Source organism: Odocoileus virginianus, chromosome 30 (genome assembly GCF_023699985.2).
Source record: "Odocoileus virginianus isolate 20LAN1187 ecotype Illinois chromosome 30, Ovbor_1.2, whole genome shotgun sequence".
Classification (NCBI taxonomy): Eukaryota; Metazoa; Chordata; class Mammalia; order Artiodactyla; family Cervidae; genus Odocoileus; species Odocoileus virginianus.
In genome coordinates, this window is record NC_069703.1 from 28,640,432 (window position 1) to 28,653,126 (window position 12,695).

Sequence of the window (12,695 nt, forward strand, 5' to 3'; positions counted from 1 at the left end):
TTCCCGAGTCCCAAAGAATGGATTCAGTCAGAGAAGGAAGCAAATGCAGGAAGGGAAAACAGTCCAACAAGACCAAATAATACTAGTTTAGACATATAAGGTCAATGAACTTCAGTTCCTCCTCAAGGACTAAAGGGTCTTCCCTGTAGCTCAAACGGTAAAGAATCTACCTGCAACACAGGAGACATGGCTTTGATCCCTGGGTCAGGAAGATCCTCTGGAGAAGGGAATGGCAACCCACTCCAGAATTCTTGCCCGGAGAATCTCATGGACAGAGGAGCCTGACAGGCTACAGTCCGTGGAGTCACAAAGAGTTGGACACGACTGAGCGACCAACACTACTACACTACAAGGACTGTAGGTAATCTGAGCCTGTCCTCTGAGCCGTTTTGCAGATACTGACACCCCCACCAAGTGGAAGAAGTTAACCATAAGCTGCCCACAAGCACTGCAACCACAAGCTGGTTGGAACGAGGTGGATGATGTTGACGCCCAGTGACCTCACCAGCAGCCAATCAGAAGAAGGCCCACGAACTGATGAGGAACCCTGGGACCCGCTCCCTCACTCTGTCCTCAAACAGCTTTCCCGAAAGCCGTAGGAATTGGGGCCTTTTAAGCTGCCTGGACTCCTAGCTTGGCGCCTGCAGTAAACACTCCTTTCCTCGACAGCAGCCCAGTGTCAGTAGCTGGGCTGTCCAGCGCATGCGCAGACCAAATGTTGGTCAGGAAGGTGTTCAGGGCAGGCGGTCCTGTTAAAGGGTGAGGGGTGGTCTAGCACAGGAGGGGGCGCTGGAATCTTGCCTCCAGCCCTGGTGGCCTCTCCAGGTGACCTACAGTGGGCTTGTGCTGGAGGAGGCAGAAACACCTCCAAAAACAAGTTGCTCCGTTTGTTCAGAGGCAACTCGGGAAGAGGGAAGAGGGCTCAGGTCAGCCTCCTGCCCTGCGCCGCGCGGCCAGCCCAGCGCAGGCTGGGACGGCCCAGGGCAGCGGCGTGATCCGCCGGCCCGCCCGCCCGCCCTCACCGTCCTCCTGCTTCGTGGTGAGGTGCTCCTCCGCCCGCTCTTCCCGGGTCTGACGCGCCGTCAGGAGGCGGCGCTCCTCCAGCTCCTGCCTGCAGAAGACAAGGCCGGGCGCAGGGCACGTCCGGCCGCCCACCCCGCCCCGCACCCCGGGCGCTGGTGGGGCCGGGGCGCAGCCGGCGCAGGGGGTCATAGGGGGGGCCCTGGGGAGGCTTTGGGAGGTCACAGGAGTCTGTGAGTGGCCCGCGGGAGCGAGGCAGAGGTGAGGGGCGTCTAGACGGGCTAGAAAGAGAAGCAGGGTTGGCGATGAGGAAGGGGCTTCAGTGTGAGAGACAGAGAGCCGGGAGAGGCAGGGCACGTGGAGGGGACACAGGAGGGGCAGACGGGCGCGACGCCTGGACGAGAGTCTGGAGGGCATGCGGGGGCCCTGGGGCCGCGCTCAGATCCCGACACTTTCTGGGGTGGCTCCTACCGTGCCTTCAGGCTCCTCTCCCCGCTGTGGCTCAGAAGTTCTGTCCTTCTCCAGGCCAGATCCGACGCGGGCACCGGCAGGACTGCAGCGGGCCCAGGAGCTGGGCCCGGGGTCCCCGCGGGGGCGGGGACTGGCGCAGGGGCGGGCGGCCGGGCCCAAGCCGGGGTGGAGGCAGGGGCCGGGGCCGAGGCTGCAGGCAGTGTCAGAGGCAGGCTGAGGACGGGGGTGGGCACGGGGCCCAGGGCCCGGGGGCACCTCCGGCCTGGCAGGGCGCGGGCCTTGGCGGCCCTCCGAAGCGCGGCCTCCTCCTCCTCCACCTCCAGCAGGCGCCTCATGAAGCCAGGCCGGGCGAAGCCGGGGTCCTGGGCGCCTGGGGCCGCCGCGGGCTCCTGAAACTGCTTCTGCGTGGGGTCCAGCTCCCTCGCTCCCGTGTCCACCACCTCCTAGGGACGGGACAGGCAAGCGATGCGGGAGGCCTCCGGCCAGCCGGACGGTCCCGTGAGTTGCTCGCCACCACCCGCCCCAGGGCCTCAGACTCTCCTTCTCCTCTGGGTCCCTGGGAGCCCGTTTCTCTCCAGCATCCTCTAGACCCCTTCCCCACGTCCTCCTCGACACCCGACCTGGGCCCCCTCTCAGCTCTCCGAGTCGTGCTCTTGAGTGAGCAACTCCCCAATTCATCCCTGTTTCTTTCCTCCTGTGCACATAGCGCAGCCTGTCCAGCTCACAGCTTGCCCTCCCTGGAAGCATGCTCCCTGAGGGCAGGACCGTACCTGCCTCTTTGATCTTATCAATACAGCTGCCTACTCCCACTTGGCAGGCCTCAGTCGATTCCCATCCATGTTTTCAGCAAATCTAGCACCTCCTACCTCTGTCTCTCCCAGAGAGGGGTGAGCTGTCCCCCTGCCCACCTCCGCCCAGGCCGCCCCACGCAGGCTCCAGCCCAGCCCTTTCTTCTGTTCAAAGATGGAGCTGTTACCAACACCTGCTTGACCTAAAGTATCAGCACTGCCCTCTCTGCCAGATTACGCCCGTTAGCATGTAAACACGCTATGTTATTTTCCTTCTTTAATTTAAAAATTTCTAATTATTATTACTTTAAGGTTTTAAGCTGTGCCATGTGGCATGTGGGATCTGAGCTCCCGACTAAGGATTGAACCTGTGTCCCCTGCATGAGGAGCCTGGTGTCTTAACCACAGGACCAGAGAGTCCCTTATCTTCCTTCTTTAAAAGAAAAACTCTCAGGGCTTCCTTGGTGGTCCAGTGGTTAGGAATCTGCTTTCCAATAAAAAATAAATAAAAAAAGAATCTGCCTTCCAATACAGGGAGCACAGGTTCAGTTCCTGGCTGGGGAACTGAGACCCCACATGCTGTGGGACAGCTGAGCCCGTGGACACGACTGCACAGCCCAGGCGGCTCTGTATTCCCTCGGCCTGTGCTCTGCACCTGGACTAGTCCATGCGCTGCAGCCAAGAGACAGACAGGAAAAACCCCCACACTGCAAAGCCTTTCAGTACCCTTCCTTTACAGCAGAATGCCCTGAAAGATTGGCTGCGCCTGTCTCTGCTTTCCTCCCATCTCCAGGCTGGTGTCTGGCCCTGCTCCCCAGCCAGACTCCTGCAGGACGGTGATCAGCTCTCTCTCCTCAGAGCCGAGCCCTCAGCGATGCTAGACACGCATGCGCACTCTGTCCCTCTGGGAGGGCTTTCCTCTCCGGACCCCCACCCCCCTCAAGGCTGGCTCCCTCCCTGAGTGTTCCGCAGCCTCCTTCACTGACTCTTCCTCACTCTCGATCCATTTCTGTTGGTTTTGTTTGTGTTTGTTTTCTTTTGGGGGACCGTGCCACATGGCATGCGGAACACTTCCCCGACCAGAGATTGAACCCATGTGCCCTGCGTCGGAAGCACAGAATCTTAACTACTGGAACACGAGAGAAGTCCCTCCATTTCTGAATGTGGTGGAGACCAGAGGTCTGTCCTCAGATGCCTTCCTGCTCCGTACACTCTCCTAGTGTGTAGCCCCGTTTTCCTCATATTTACATCTCGCATCCTGACCTCTCTTTCCTTCCTAACTCCAGACATACGCCTGGTATTTCTTCCTGTTTGTCCAGAACATGACCAAAGCAGAGCCTCAAGTTCTTTCTGTCTTCTCCTTCACTAGTGTCACTTGGGCCCCAGGCTGAAAGCCTCTCTTAAAGGGCTTAGATCGTAAAGAATCTGCCTGCAAGGCAGGAGACTCAGGTTCGATTCCTGGGTCAGGAATATCCCCTGAAGAAGGGAATCCACTCCAGGATTCTAGCCTGGAGAATTTCATGGACAGAAGAGCCTGACAGCCTACAGTCAAGGGTTACAAAGAGTCGTACACAACGGAGTGACTAACACTTTCACTTTCAAAGTCAATTTACGGTATTAGTTTCAAGTGTACAACATAGTGGTTCAATATTTTTATAAATTATACTTCCTAAAAGCTCTTTTGATTCCTCTTTCTCCAACCTACCTTTCCACCAGGCAGATGATGACTGAGTGTTCACAGGTTGCCCAATCAAATTAAAGAACTAGGAACTGAGAGAGCTGTTGGAGAGGGGGATGACTGGGAGGGGATGGGAGTCTCCCAGGCATTCAGGGAAGCTTTGGGTTGTGTGCTGTGACTGATCAGCTGGCCGGCAGAAATCCGTGCCAATGTGGAAAAAACCACTGTGGCCTGGGGTGAATTTGCGGGCTCCAGAGTGTAAGAGCAGCCTTGACCCGCAACCAAGACGCACACATGTGGGCACACACATGCACATGTGTGAACACACACGTGTGCACACCCATGGAAACACGCAGGCACAGACGCACACCTTCCCCACTTTGACTGTGAATACTGCCCCATTTCTGCCTCTTTCGTTTTTGTCCTGATCTCCCCCAGCCCTGTTCCCTTCCCCACTGTGGTTCTACTTACAGGTAGATGAGCAGGCCCCGGTGCTGGCTGGATCTCCACAGCCTCGTCTCTAAACAAGGGAGAACCCCTAGGTGAGGGGGGTTGCAGCTCAAGGCTCGCCCTGGCAAGGCCTTCTCTCAGCTCCAGGACACTCAGATGCACCGCCACAGTTTCACCCCCTGGGCTTCTGCTCTCAAAGGGGCTCCTCATTCTTCCACATCCCTTGTGGGGACTTGGCCGGTGAAGAATGGTCCATGGGGTAAAGAATTATGTACTAGAGCTACTATATAGATGGGGAAACGGGGGTTCGGGGGGCACGGTTTGACCAAGGTCTTACATCGCATCAAGAGCTGTCAGGACTAGAAGTCACCTCCTCTGGAACTAGCAGAAGAGCAGTCTTGTTGGGGTCAGGGAGGGGTGGGGTGCCTTACCTTGCTTTGGGTGTGTCGGGTGGTGGCGTGGGTGGTGGGGCAGTGTGAGCTGTCTTTCCCTCCAGAGTTGCCGTAGGCATTAAGGACTCTACTTCCTGGGAACGGTCCTCATGTCCCCCTGGGCCAGGCTCTGGCAGAGCCCCCTGTGGCCCGATGGGTGGGGTGTCCACCTCCTTGGGGAGCTTGTCCCTCAGTTGCTGTTCAGAGTTGTCCAAGGTGCAATAAGGCTCTGTCGGCTGCACTGTGTCTGACTCATTGGCTGCCAGGTGACCTGGGATGGGCTGACCCTCTGGGTCCTGCCAAGAGCAAAGACATCAAGATGGGGAGCCCCATCCCGGCTCTCAGGTGGCCCCCAACACTCACCCAGAGACCAGCTGACAAACAGTTACTCTGGTCCAAGCACTGCAAGGGTCACCTTACTGAACTCCCCCAGCTCACCTAGAAGGTTCCCTAAGCAGGGGTCAATTACGCCATCGCGAGGGATGAGGAAACCAAGGTCCAGAGGAGGCATGGCTTACCCAAAGTCATAATCCACGCTTCTCTGTGCATGTGGAATGGGAGCCTGGGGAAAGTGAGGCGATCCTCTTTTCATTTTATTTATTTATTTGCCACACTGCATGGCATGTGAGATCTTAGTTCCCAGACCAGGAATCTAACCCATACCCCCTGCAATGGAAGTGCAGAGTCTTAACCCCCGGACCACCAGGGGAGTGTCTGACACAATCCTCTTTAAATCGGATTTCTCAAGGGGTGTTTCAATGAACAAGAATCCTTCATGGTACTCCCCACAAAGGAGATTTTTACATTAACTGACTTCAAGACTTTAATAAGTTGCTATAGTCAAGACAATGTGTGGGACTTCCCTGGTGGTCCAGGGGTTAAGACTCCATGCTTCCACTGCAAGGGGCATGGGCTCAATCCCTGGTTGGGGAAAATCAAAGTGAAAGTCGCTCAGTCGTGTCCGACTCTTTGTGTCCCCATTGACTATACAATCCATGGAATTCTCCAGGCCAGAATACTGGGATGGGTAGCCTTTCTCTTCTCCAGGGGATCTTCCCAACCCAGGGATCAAACCCAGGTCTCCTGTATTGCAGGCAGATTCTTTACCATCTGAGCCACCAGGGAAGCTCAGGAGAAAGGAGAGTCTCCAACAAACAGTGCTGGGATGACTGGACAGCCATATGCAAGAAATGAGCCTCAATCCAACACTCAGACCACATACAGAAATTAACTCAAGCTGGATCATAAACCTAAGTGTTAAACCTAAAATAATAAAACTTCCTGGGGAAAACACAGGATAAAATCCTACGTGACTTCAGGTTAAGTAAAGATTTCTAAGAAATAACACCAAAAGCACAGCCATAAAGAAAAAAATGATCAAATAGACTTTATCAAAATTAAGACTTTGGTTCTCTGAAAGTCACCATTGAGAGAATGGAAAAGACAGTTGACTATTCAATTAAAATGATGCACAAAGTATTTGAATAGACATTTCTCCAAAGATACATAATATGTGCCTATAAACACATGAAAAGATGCTTGACATGTTTAGTCATTTGGAAAAGAAAATAAAGACCACAATGAGATTCCACTACACACTTACTAGAATGCTTAGTAAAAACATTAAACATTAAAAACAGACCATACCAAGTTTGGGGGAAGATATGGAACAAGTGGAATTCTCATACATTGCTGATGGGGATGTAAAATGGTACAACCACTTTGGAGAAAAGTTTGGCAGTTTCTTAATAAATTAAACATACAGATACCATATGATTCATTGTACTCCTAGGCATTTATTTGCCCAAAAGAAATGAAAGTATCTGTACACACAGACATGAATGTTTCTATAAGTCTTATTTGTAATAGTCGAAAAGTTGAAACAAACCAAGTGTCCATCAATAGGTGAAAGAATGAAGAAATCAGGTTTTATTTGTTAATTTCCACAGAACAGCAAAGTGATTCAATTATATATATATATAAACACACTTTTTCATATTCTTTTCCATTGTGGTTTATCACAAGATATTGAACATAGTTCCCTGTGCTATAAAGTAGGACAAGAAATTGTGACCTATCCATACAATGGAATAATACTCAGCAGCAAAAAGAATAAAGTATTGATCTACACAATAATATAGCTGAATCTCAAAATATTCATGCTAAGTGAAAGAAGCAAGACAAAAAGAATGGGTACTTACGCTTCCTTTTATGGAAAATTCTGGAAAATACAAATTCACAGCTGCAGAACACAGATCAGTGGTTGCCTGGGGCTTGGAATGAATGGGAGAAGCGATGACAAAGGGGCACAGAAAACTTTTTTTTTGGGGGGGGATGACAGATATGTTTATTTTATTGATTGCAGTGATGGTTTTGTGGGTATACACATGTATCCAGAACAATAAATCGTACACTTGAAGCATGCACAACTGTGTATCAATTGTACCTTATGAAGCTGTTTAAAAAAAAAAAATCCATAAACCTTAAAATAAAAAATAAGATATTTTATAGTCAAATACGTTTGGGAAAGGTGCCATACTGTAACCACCTCTTGAAGGGTCCCACAGAGCTCAGCAGCTAAAAAACAGCTGCTAGAACATTCTAGCATAAGAAAAAAAAAAAAATTGGGCTTTGTTAAACCCAGCATGTCCCGTTTTCAATTTTACCCAGAAGCCCCATCTCCTCCCTGCCTCTAACAATTCCCTGCTCCCTCACCTCCCCTGCGGGTCAGCAATTCCATCCCCTCCTGCCTGGGATTCTGTGGACATTACCTGGTGACTCTCAGGGCCCTGGCCCTCCACGGGCCCTGGGCTCCGCTGGCTTCCCTGTTGGCCCTCAGTCTCTCTTCCTGAGCCCTGCTGCAGCAGCCCTTCCTGTGTCGCAGGGGCCCTGTTGGGGGGCACCCCCAGCTCACCTCCTGGCGTGGGCGGATCCCGGTCTGCTTGCAGCTCCCTGGGCCCTTCCTGGGGGACCCAAGATGGCACCTTCATCCTGGAGAGAACAGACAAAGGGATACTTCAGCTCCCAAACTGAGGCAGGCTTTTATATTCTTATACCTCTTTGTGGTACCCACACAGGGCTAGGCACACCATAGGTGCATGCTTAATGCCCGGGAGAAAGAATGAAGGACTAACATGAATTCCTCCAACCACAAACACTTTGATGTCAATGTTTAAGAGGATTAGGATTTAATATTTTCATTATTACTTATTGCTTTTTAGAAAAAAAGAAAAATCAAGGAGAACTGGAATTCATAGTGGTGGGCAGACTTAAGCCTTGGATCATTAAGCTAAAGTTGACAGGTCTGGATTTGAATCTGTGTCGCCCTGATCTCACTATAATATTAAGGAGTATTTATTTCCTCCAGGTTTCTTCCTTAAGGACATACATACATATTTTTGATGGGGATTAGTTTAAATATCACCTTCAAATAATTGCATAAAGTTATATTGCAAATACAATTTTTTCAATTAACAGTATAATCTAAATTTTTCCCATGCCCAAAATCTTTCATAAACACGTTTTTTAATGAAAGCATAAAATTCTCTATTTTATAGATAATCATAATTTACTTAACCATCCCCCTATTGTGGGCATTTAGCACACACTGGGGATTTCCCTGGTGGCCCAGCGGCAGAATCCGCCTGCCAGTGCAGGTTCTATTCCTGGGTTGGGAAGATTCCCTGGAGAAGGCAACAGCAAACCACTCCAATATTCTTGCCTGGAGAATTCCATGGACAAAGGAGCCTGCCAAGCTACAGTGTGTGGGGTCACAAAGGGTCAGACAGGAATGAGTGACTAAACAACAACAGCGCACACTGACATTTTAAATTTTTTTAGCCTTTAAAATAAGGTGCCAGGAGAAATCTTTGCACATAAAACTTTGCCTGAATCTTCACTTCTTTCCTTAGGGCATATTTCTAGAAATACATCAGGTTAAAAGCAGTTTTTTAAACACAGTCTGAAGCATATACTACAGGGGCAATACGTATTCCCTGAGGGATTTTTTGAGGTTAAACAAGACACATAAATGCCCCTTGAACACGACGCGTCACAGAAACTTGTGGCCTAGTTGGGGAGCTCAGACAAAAGACCGGCAGACATAATTATTCAGTGTGAGTCGCACTATGAAAAAAAGTACAGGAGGGGTGAGTGGGCAGACCCACCTTAGTCTGGGGTTCCCGCCCCTCTCCCTCCCCACCGGGTGGGCCACAGGGGGCTTCTCTCCTGGACCTGCTCTCTGGGAAGCCCCCAGCTCACCCTGGTCCTGCCGGAGGCTTCTGCTCCTGGGGACTGAGCTGCGGAAAACCCTCCTCTGACACGGCTCTGTGTCCGGGCCCAGTCTCCGGCCCGCCCAGGGCTGGTGAGGGCTGCGGGCCACTGTCCATCGCTTCAGCATCTGGAAACACAGCCTAGAACAAAGATGCCCACGGCCCCGGCTCAAGGAACGGGCCACTCTGGAGGGATCCTGCCACTCCCTGGCCTCCGGGGAGGGGAAACCCCGCGCCTCAGGGGAGAGGCGACCCCACGCCTCACGGGAGGGGAGACCCCGCGCCTCACTGGGGAGGAGACCCCGTCCCTCACGGGAGGGAGAGTCCGTCTCTCACAGGGGAGAAGAGACTCTGCGCCTCACATGAAGGGAGACCCAGCGCCTCATGGGAGGGGAGACCCCGCACCTCACGGAGAAGGAGACTTTGTCCCTCACGGGGGAGGAGACCCCGCGCCTCACGGGAGGGAAGACCCCCAAGCCTCACGGGGGAGGAGACCCCCGCCCCTCACGGGAGGGAGAGTCTGTCCCTCACGGGGGAGACGAGACCCTGCACCTCGCGGGAGGGCAGACCTCGCGCCTCACCGGAGAGGCGCTGAGAAGACGGGGAGGAGACAAGAGGCCGGGAGGGGCCCAGTCAGCACCGAGGGCGCCACAGGAAACTGGAGCCCTAGCGGTACCTTGGTCACCGCGACCTGACAAGGAGAGCTCGACGGAGCACCTGGGGGGACTTCCCAGGCGGTCCAGTGGTTAAGACTCGGAGCTTCCATGGCAAGGGCTCAGGTTCAATCCCTGCTCAGGGAACTAAGATCCCGAAAGCCACAAGGAGCAGCCAAGAAAAAAAGAGAGAGACCCTCGCAAGGCCCAAGGGAGGGTTCCTCAATTTCCTCTGGGTTTTGATGTCTATCACTTCCTAGTTGGGTGGCCTTGAGCCAGCGACTCCGAGGGAGCTCCAAGCCTTATCTGAGTCAGCAAACTCCAGGCAACTTGGCTCAATCAATTGATAGTAGTTGTTATAACACATGATTCCTCTGGGGATCAACACTAAGGGCATCAACCAAGGGGCAGGGGCAGGGGCAGGGCCAAGTGTCCCCAGGGATTTAACCCAGTTAATCCTCAGCATGACACACAGGAGTCCATGAAGCTACAGTGTCAAGCCCAAGATCATACAGCTGGTTAAGTGGCGGCACTGAGATCCCATGACTATGCTCATGGGAAAAACAAATGGGCAGGTAACGGAAGCCCTGAATGTTTGCCCCAGGCTCCTTCCAAGACTCATTTCAGGCCCTCTTCCTGGGCCCACAAGAAGCCATGATTTATAACAGAGGCTATAGTTAGAGGGCTATACTTAATCCAAAGAAGTGTTGCCCCTTTTTATGGTGACATTTTTAGCTCAGGGACACAGAAAGGAAGGCGCAGAGATCATGGATGGAAACTCTGAGTAGCTGTCAGGGGAATAAAGGTTATGGGGGAGGCAGAGGGTAAGGGCCATGGAAAGCTTTCTACTTAGTAGAGTAAGTAAACAATTCTTGTTTTCCTCAACCAGCCAGCATCTCTTTTGGTAACAGAAGCCAACATTCTTTTATGGGAGCCTTCCTGCCTCCTTTCGAGAGTACCCCCACTGAGTTCATTATACAAAGAGATCCAGGCCACTCTGCCCTGCCATGGTGACTGATTCAGGGATAAATATGTGACTACAACCTGGTCAGTGACACTGATACCGGAGACTTTCTTCAGCTATTGCAAAGGGGCTCTCCTCTTGTTTGGGATGTTAAACCAGAGGAAGTACGATGGGAAGGTGTAAGTCTGGAGTGGCCAGGGCACTTCTTACCGTTTTGCAGGGAGAGCGTGCCTGGGAATGCCACAGAGGTAGGCAGAGCCGAGACACTCATTTAGTACCTTTATCCAGCCGTACTTGAATCCTACAGGCAGATCTGTCAGTTACCCAGCTGTGTTCTCATTCCTGCCTAGTCCAATTTGAAAATGAGTTTTGTGCCAGTTGTTACAGAAGCTTAATTAAAGAAGTTGGAGGGAAAACCTGGGCAAGGGAAGGGAAAGTGCCTGCTGTGGGTGGAGAGGCAGGTCCCTACCTGGCTGACTTCTGATATGGTGGGCTCACCAGCCCTGTTGCTGGCAGTCCTCAGGCCAGGACTTGGCTGGGCCCCTGGTGCCTCTGTCCTATCCTCCACGTACATCTGGGCATTCCCGTTGTCCATCGTGCCAGGGCCAGTGAGGGTACCAACTGAGGAGCATCAAACACTGTGTTCCCAGAAAAGAAATCGAGTCGAAGTCCCACCAAGCCCATCACCGAGCTGCCCCTTCAGCAGCCCACGTGGAGTCTGTGATGGAGAGGGCCCGGCTTAGGGGGAGAAGTAGGGCCAGGCCTGCCAGAACAGGGGCACACGGTCAGACCAGGGACCTCCCCGCGTGTGTTACCCGTGTAGTTTCCCCAGTTCTCGAAATGACTCTAGGTAAGAAGGAAGCTCTGGGAAACAAAGTGACTTGCCTGAGGTCTAACACCAGACAGGTCACAGAGCAGGAATCGAACCGTGGCCTGCTAGGTCCCCAAACCCACACACTTTTCTCTAGAGCAGCATTTCCTAACAAGTGTTCTCCAGAATACTGGCTCCTTGAGGGGCACCACAAAAAAGTTCTAAGGTCAAATGTGTCTGGAAAGTCCTGAGTTAAAATGAAAGCGACTGGGGCTTCCCTGGCAGTCCAGTGGTTAAGGATCCATCTTGTGGTGTGAGTGAGGCAGGTTCGACCCCGGCTGGTGAACAAGGGTCCCACATGCCGCAGGGTGACTAAGCCTGCAAACCACAACTACTGAGCCCGCTTTTGCCGCAACTAGAGAGTCCACGGGCCACAGTGAGGATCCCACTAAGACCCCAGGCAGCCAAGTAAGTAAATATATTTTTAATGAAATAGGTTCTTTTTGCAGATTTCTCAGAGTCTTTAATATACTAAATGTACACTTTAAAGAGAACACGAGTGTGTCATGGTTGTTGCTGCTACTGCCCCTCCCGGGGCTAAAGGAATAAGGAGTGTGCGACATCTGCGTGGGGCCCTAAAGTCTCCAGGGGCACTAGGGGGTTTGCCAGATCTCCCCATCGCTGCCCTGGACATATCCCTTTCTACAGCTTTCCTTCGTGTCTCCCCTTCTGCCTTTCCCATCCAGCCTCTGATTTGGCTGTACCACCACCCCCTACACCAGCATTCTCTTTTGATCTGGGCTACCTCGTACAATCCTAATCCCACAGACTCCCCCCCACCCCCCCACCCACCCAAGCCAGCCTCTGTGCCCATTTCCCACTTCTCTGTCTCTCCCACAACCCCCCCCCCGCCCCACCAATTCTATCCTTCTAGCTCCTGCCTTTTCTCCAAGCTTCCAACCACCTCAGCCCTGTCTCCGGCCTTTGAATTCTTTTGCTGCAACATCAGTATCATTTCCAGGGAAATGCCACGGAAACCTCTTTTCACTGTTCACTTATTTCTAGGGGTAAATCCTACCCACCCAGTGACACCTTGAGAATCTTGATAGTGCTTCTCCCACTTTAAATCCTGACAGACCACCAGCACCCACAGAGGAA

General features: G+C 52.3%; 1 protein-coding gene across 10 annotated transcripts in view; it reads right to left on the minus strand.

Moving 5' to 3' along the window:
- Positions 1–12,695, minus strand: part of SPATA21 (spermatogenesis associated 21) — a 42,200-nt gene that overhangs the window by 26,090 nt on the left and 3,415 nt on the right. For 7 of the 10 annotated variants that reach the window (XR_011484715.1, XM_020877957.2, XM_070458754.1 and 4 more), the window contains 8 exons: positions 11,196–11,364; positions 9,099–9,250; positions 7,610–7,829; positions 7,040–7,111; positions 4,839–5,134; positions 4,429–4,477; positions 1,492–1,934; positions 1,023–1,111 (listed from right to left, as the gene is read on the minus strand). Coding sequence is in view for 9 of the 10 variants with exons in the window: in XM_020877957.2 (XP_020733616.2) it covers positions 1,023–1,111; positions 1,492–1,934; positions 4,429–4,477; positions 4,839–5,134; positions 7,040–7,111; positions 7,610–7,829; positions 9,099–9,250; positions 11,196–11,321 (1,447 nt within the window). In the remaining variant the exon portion in view is untranslated. The remainder of the gene's footprint in view (positions 1–1,022; positions 1,112–1,491; positions 1,935–4,428; positions 4,478–4,838; positions 5,135–7,039; positions 7,112–7,609; positions 7,830–9,098; positions 9,251–11,195; positions 11,365–12,695) is intronic. The other 3 variants (XM_070458753.1, XM_070458756.1, XM_070458757.1) reach the window with 2 other exon arrangements.